This window comes from Anoplophora glabripennis, unplaced genomic scaffold, assembly GCF_000390285.2.
Source record: "Anoplophora glabripennis isolate ALB-LARVAE unplaced genomic scaffold, Agla_2.0 scaffold757, whole genome shotgun sequence".
In the NCBI taxonomy this organism is placed as follows: Eukaryota; Metazoa; Arthropoda; class Insecta; order Coleoptera; family Cerambycidae; genus Anoplophora; species Anoplophora glabripennis.
The window spans coordinates 35,410-41,928 of NW_019416851.1; the positions used below are offsets into that span (position 1 = coordinate 35,410).

The 6,519-nt window shown below is 32.4% G+C and overlaps 1 protein-coding gene across 1 annotated transcript in view; it reads left to right on the forward strand.

Annotated features, from left to right (window-relative positions):
- LOC108913028 (mothers against decapentaplegic homolog 3) overlaps positions 1–3,429 on the forward strand; it is an 11,741-nt gene extending 8,312 nt beyond the window's left edge. Inside the window, exon 9 of the mRNA XM_018718485.1 lies at positions 2,750–3,429. Within this exon, the coding sequence (XP_018574001.1) occupies positions 2,750–2,873 (124 nt within the window). The 3' untranslated portion in view covers positions 2,874–3,429. The remainder of the gene's footprint in view (positions 1–2,749) is intronic.
- Positions 3,430–6,519: the final 3,090 nt, after the last annotated feature.

Consider the following 6,519-nt stretch of genomic DNA (forward strand, 5'->3'; position numbering starts at 1 on the left):
TGTGTTCCAAGAGCGATAATTTTGGGAGTTTACGTACCCACTTAAATGAAACCACGCTTCATCAGAAAAAAATGTTAGATCTAGAATATCGTCGTCATTCAGATTTTCGTTAAACCAATTACAGTATTGCACACGTTTTCCAAAATCTAACGGAAGTAGTTCCTGCACAACACTAACTTTATAAGGATGAAAATGCAACTTCTTTACTGCTTTATGGCATGATCCATATGATATTCCTATAAACAATTTAGGAATAATGATACAAATTTTAGAATAAATATTTGTTATTAAGTACCTGTTTGAGCAGATAACCGACGTAGTGATTTGGTTGGACTAGCTCGTAAGCGGTTTTCAACATCTTCCAAGACTTCCTCTGTAAGAATAGACTTTCTGCCTGGAGATTTTCCTCTACAAACACTTCCAGTGTTATGGAAGCGTTCCACTAATCTCTTCACGTGTCTCGAAAAAATTTCATAATCAATTTCATCATTTGGAAATTGTTCTTGAAATTGTAAATGACACGAATTCATCGAATATTTCCAACCATTACCATTGTTTTGTCCACTACGAAAATAGGCCTCCAGAAGAAATTTATCATGTTCTAATGAAAATGCCATGTTAACCTAAATTAAAAAACCGATTAGGTTAGAGAACAACATACGCAATAAATTAATTACTCACGTATAATATCCACCTACTCTAACTGTAGTATTGAAAAATACTGTTTTATAATGTCGCAAAATATATCAGGTAACAACAAAATCTACAAAATAATATTCAAGCCAAAAAATCCGTGCGCCAATGAACAGAACGTCAAATTGTGAAATCGCCACAGAACACCATGAAATTGCACGGAAAAAAAAGTAATTTTAGCAAACGGAAATCAGTTTTGATAGCAATTGAGACAGGGTACGTTCATAATCCGGTCAATCATTCTCGATCTCTCTGTATTAAACTGTGAAAGATGCCCCAAAGAGTGACCGCAAAAATCGCCCGTTTTTTCACAATTCGTAGAGAACTAAAGAAAATGGATAAAAACATGTTTTTGATCTCAAATTACTCGACGTAAAAAATTAAGATGAGCATAGCTTTTAGTTTTTTGAAAATTTTTAAAAATCATCCCTATTTAGGGGTTGAAAAGACGCCCAAAATGAACAATTGAATATTGCCAATAAATATAAAAACTATTAGCATGTGAATTTTTCTTTCTATTGAATGATTCTTGATACAAAGAAAGATTTATTCTCATGACTGAAATAAGCATGTTGAATTAGAAAATCCATCCTTAAGCGCGCTCAGGGGTGGAATCATCCCCAAAAACAGAGAATATCAGAAATAATTGTAAACATTCCAAAAAAATTATATTAAGATAATTCACATGTTAATAGTTTTTATATCAATTGGTATGAAGGTTGCTTTCGCTGTACAGCAAGAATAAAATGCTCTCTCAACGGTAATAATAAAGTATCTTATTGAAAATTAAGTTGTATAGAAAAAGACGTATTGTCGATTTGAGTCTTTGCTGGAGAGTCTCTGTGTGTGTGGAGTCGGTCCTAGGTATATGAGTAAGCATCTGGTCGCCGGCGCCAATCCGCCGTAGACCCTTCTTGGAACGCTGGCGCATCCGGCAGCATCCTGCTGGCGCTCTTGACGTAATGCTTAAAAATGGGTTACTTGCCTGTACCCACAGGTAATATTTAAATTCTTCATTTTTAGCATTTCAACCTTTTCAAGTAGAGGTGATTTTTAAAATTTTCAAAATACTAAATGCTATGCTCATTTCAGGTTTTTACGACGAGTAATTTGCGACCAATAACATTTTTATGTATATTTGTTTAATTATCTGCGAATTGTGCAAAAACGGACAAAAATCACAGGTTTTTTGCGGTCACTCTTTAGATTCTTCTTGGTCACGGATACGAAAAGAAATTATAATAGAGTTAACATCAGATCTCCTACTATGAAAACAGGCAAAAATAAACAAAATTAAATTTCAAAAGTATTTTAAAACAAAATGTCATTCCATGTTTTGAGATTGACAAAGACGTATTGAAGTGTGCGTCACTAAATTTATGCCAATATAATATTCAATTCAGTGCTCATGCCTATGACTGCCTTTTTTTTGTTGTTTACATACCTAAATATCCAGTCTCAAAATTAAATATGTAGGTATTATAATTGATGTGAATTTTTCGATCTTCGATGAAAAAAATATATCTAAAATTAGTGTTGTAAAATGCTAAAGAAATTTTTTTAGTGTATTTTTGCCATGAACAAACGAGAAAAAATGGAGCATGAAAATATAAAATTAAGAAATACGAAATATTTTTATATTTCCGGGAAAGTGGTGAATATTTTTTAATTTTCTCAAAAATGCTTCATATTTTTGCACATTTTTTGCACAAGTAATTTTTAAAAAAGTAGTTTTTAAAATATGGAATGCCACTTGTATAGTGCGAAATTGGAGAACATTCAGAAAAAAGTTCCTTTTATATTCCTGAAGAGAACATTTGCACACATTGACTTTTTTGTTCGTAATATTCTCAAACCCATAATGAAACGTTTATGTTATTTTAATAGTCCCTAATGGCGCAACTTTTTTCTATTTTTAATTATCCTGTATATCTAACCAGTTTCGGTATCTCTATGATAAATATCTTTGTCTTGGATATTGTGTGTTATAAATCAAAGTACATCTTGACCACTTGAGCATTTGAAAGGGTTTGTACAATGAATTAAATTTCTGTAGGAGGCAGACCGTGACGTCGACGCCCTGCTGGATCGAACTACACCTAAACGGCCCCCTGCAGTGGCTGGACCGAGTATTGACACAGATGGGATCACCAAGATTACCGTGTAGTTCAATGTCATAAGGAACGAGAATATTTTCGAGGGTGTTCCTTTGGCGAGAACACATGATTCGGTCGGTTACTGTATGTATCTACTATACGTACTAGTTATTTTGATTTATCGTCATATTTGAAATTTTATAAATGATTATGTTTTGTTTTATTGATTGTTACGTGAGACACGTGTTTGCATCATGTTTTTTGATAAGTGATAAGCCTGATAAATTACTTTATTTCTAGTTACGTTTAGCTTTACAAAGGATTTATATTAAATTATGGATTCATTTTATATTTGCCGAGTTTAGGGTGTACGTTTCCGCGGCGTTGCAAATTTTTCCAGGTGTCGTCATCGCGTAGGACAGATTTACTGCCACGGTTTAATGATGTACCTAACATATATTTTGTTATTTGGGGCTGGTTCCTCAAAACTCATAAAATTTTATATTTCTTAACATAGATATTTAAATTAGAAGAACTCACCTCGATAAATATGCAGATTTAAAGTGACGCAATACACAAACGTGGTATTAAATATCTTACAGGGCGACAGTACTCAAAAATTGTTTCATTACCAATTTATGTGATTCGTTACTATAAGTACTAACTTATGTTACTAAGCAAGAACATAACTGCTGTTCAGTACTAGCATTTGTAAGTGTGGCCCATGAAATTTTTTTGGTTTGTATAATTCCTAAAAATAAATTTTTTATAAAAATAGTATCGTTATAGATGTACTTGCTGAACGATAAAATAATTGGTAACCTACGGCCTGCTGTGATTTTTTTTTAAAGAGCTGTTTTACACTGATTTTTTTTATGAATTAATTTAGTCATTTTATGAAGTTGGACAAGTGTAATACATTGAATCTGCTGGGAAAGAACTTCATGAATTAAAACTTTTTTTATAGTGAATTTTTTCATGAAATAGCAACGAAAATAGTGAGATTAAGTTATTTGTTTACATATTTACTTCGGCACGTTTCTAAAGAGTGTCCCAAAATTCACGCAAGAAGTAATTTTGATAGAATACACAGATTTTTAATTAAAAATTGTTAATTTTTTATTGATCCATAAAGTATAGGGTTATGTATGGAATAGCAAATCAGGTAAATGGCCCCCACGGTTTTGCTGGCATATACACAATCTGGTCAAAATGTTCTATGACCGTTTTAAATTAATGTCTTAATTTTGTTGATACATTGCTTAATTTCCTCCTTTAATGCATGGGTGGTCGTGGACTTACTGGCATAAACCTTTGACTTCAAAAAACTCCAAAGTACAATTCTGATCACCAAAACAGGAAATTTCTCGACTGAGAAATGACTGTTATTGCCTCACCAGCTGCATTTTCGAAAAAGTGGTCAGATGCTGTGGCGGTTTTACCATAAGAGCCGCGGAGCTGCAGAACACATAAAATTTTATGTATTTAATCATTAAATATCAACAAAATATTTAATGAATCCAAATGTTCTCGTGATAAATCTAGGAGCTTATATTATTACGACGCAAGCTATGCCCCTTAATATATGCAACCTCATATACAAAATGTGTGCACAGCGAACAGTTAGATGCATCCTTTGTTTTTATTGGCTAATCAGGCATGCGAACCAGTACATGAATATATGGAGTTATGTGGCTGCAATAACGACAGCCACTGCTGCAGTAAATGCAGTAATATTTCTTACGTGGTATTTGGTGGTTTATTTCTGCGAGCGGTACGGGTAAATATTTTCGTTTAGGCGTCTACGGATATTATAGTTATCAAAATGAATAGCGTTTCGTTTTTACAAAAAACATTATTTGGTTCTCTGCCATATGAGGATAAACTAAAAATAAAAAAATTAGGTAGGCCAACACCAAAATTAAACATTGAAATTAGTGGAACAAGCCAAAGTTAAAGTTATAAAAGACAATTTAACAATAATGTATGCACAAAAACAGAGTGGGTGTGCGGGTGTGATATAAAAAATGCATTGTTTTGTTTTCCGTGGGACAATATACGGTGAGAAAGATTTAAGTCATTTAACTCAGAGCATCAAGGGGCATGAAATAACAAAAAATCATTTGTTGAATGAGGTTAACTTGGCCCTATTAGGTAAAATAAACATAAGAAGTCAGTTAGATTCTGTATATTAGGATAATATCCGGAAACACAATGAACAGGTAACGAAAAATCTTATGTATTATCTAAAATCATAGATTGCATACAATTTTGCGGAGCTTTCGAATTAGCACTTCGCGGACACGACGAGACAGGAAATTCGGACAACCCTGGTGTGTTTCGTGGACTCATAAATTTTAGTGCGGATCTTGACGACATATTGAAAGAACATCTAGAAAGGGCTACTATTTTTAAAGGAACTTCCAAAGATATACAGAATGACCTTCTACAGTGCATGCTTGAAGTGTGCAGAAACAAAATAATAACTGAAATTAATCAGTCAAATTATGTTGCTGTCATGGCAGATGAAACTACAGATGTTTCTTCAAAATTTCAAATGGTTGTTGTCTTGCGCTACGTACACGAAGGCAGTCCCGTGGAAAGATTTTGGGGATTCATAAATCCGGAAAAGCACGATGCTGAGTCTTTAACACATTCTATTCGTTCCGTACTTGATCCATTATTGAAAGAAAATTGTAATAAATTGATTGCTCAAGCTTACGATGGCACGACTGTTACGAGCGGTAGGCATGCTGGTGTTCATACTGTGATTGTACCGGGAATTAGCTGTACGGCCCCGGATTTCAGATTTGCACGTATAACTCCCGGAATATAATATAATATATAAATATATAAAAAAAAGATAAAGAAAAAATTATAAAATGGCGAGGAAAATTAAAATTCGTTGAATCATGGGTAAACTTTACAAACGATTTTTTGGTTTATCAACAAAATTTAATAATTTAATGAAATATATTTAGTTTATTCCAATTTATTTATACCGTCATGCGACAGTAAGTAATTCGTGAATAGATATTATTTCAAAAGTATCAAATTGCAAAAATCGTTCTTGTGAAAGTCTGTGTCTGATTTCCTGACCCCCAAATGTGACAATTTTGTCGATCATGATGAAAATAAGCCTCATCACTGAAGATGATTTTCTTCGAAAAATCAGCATCCCTTTGTTTCATAATCCATTCAACAAATTTTCTTCACTCTGTGTTGTCAATAGGCTTCAGTTCTTGAGTCAATGAATCTATAAGCATGAAGATGCAAATCTCGTGAGAATACGCCAGAGCTGGGTAATTACTTGTAATTTAAAAATAGTTACAATTACAAATTACTTTTTAAAAAAAGGAACTAATTACAATTACAAAGTATATTCTTTAAAAAAGGAATTATATTAATTTAATTACAGTTACATGGAAAATGGATTTAGCAATTACTTTTCTAATTACTTTTCTAATTACTTTTATGATAAAGTAAATTATAGTGACCAAACAGAGAAAAAGGAAAAAGTTAAGTTAAAAATTTAAATTAAAAGTGTTGTGTAATATTGCGTTTTATTATTTATTAGAATTGATACTAAAATGAAAAGATTATTCTTATTCANGGTAACCTACGGCCTGCTGTGATTTTTTTTAAAAAGCTGTTTTACACTGAATTTTTTTATGAATTAATTAATTTAGTCATTTTATGAAGTTGGACAAGTGTAATACATTGAATCTGC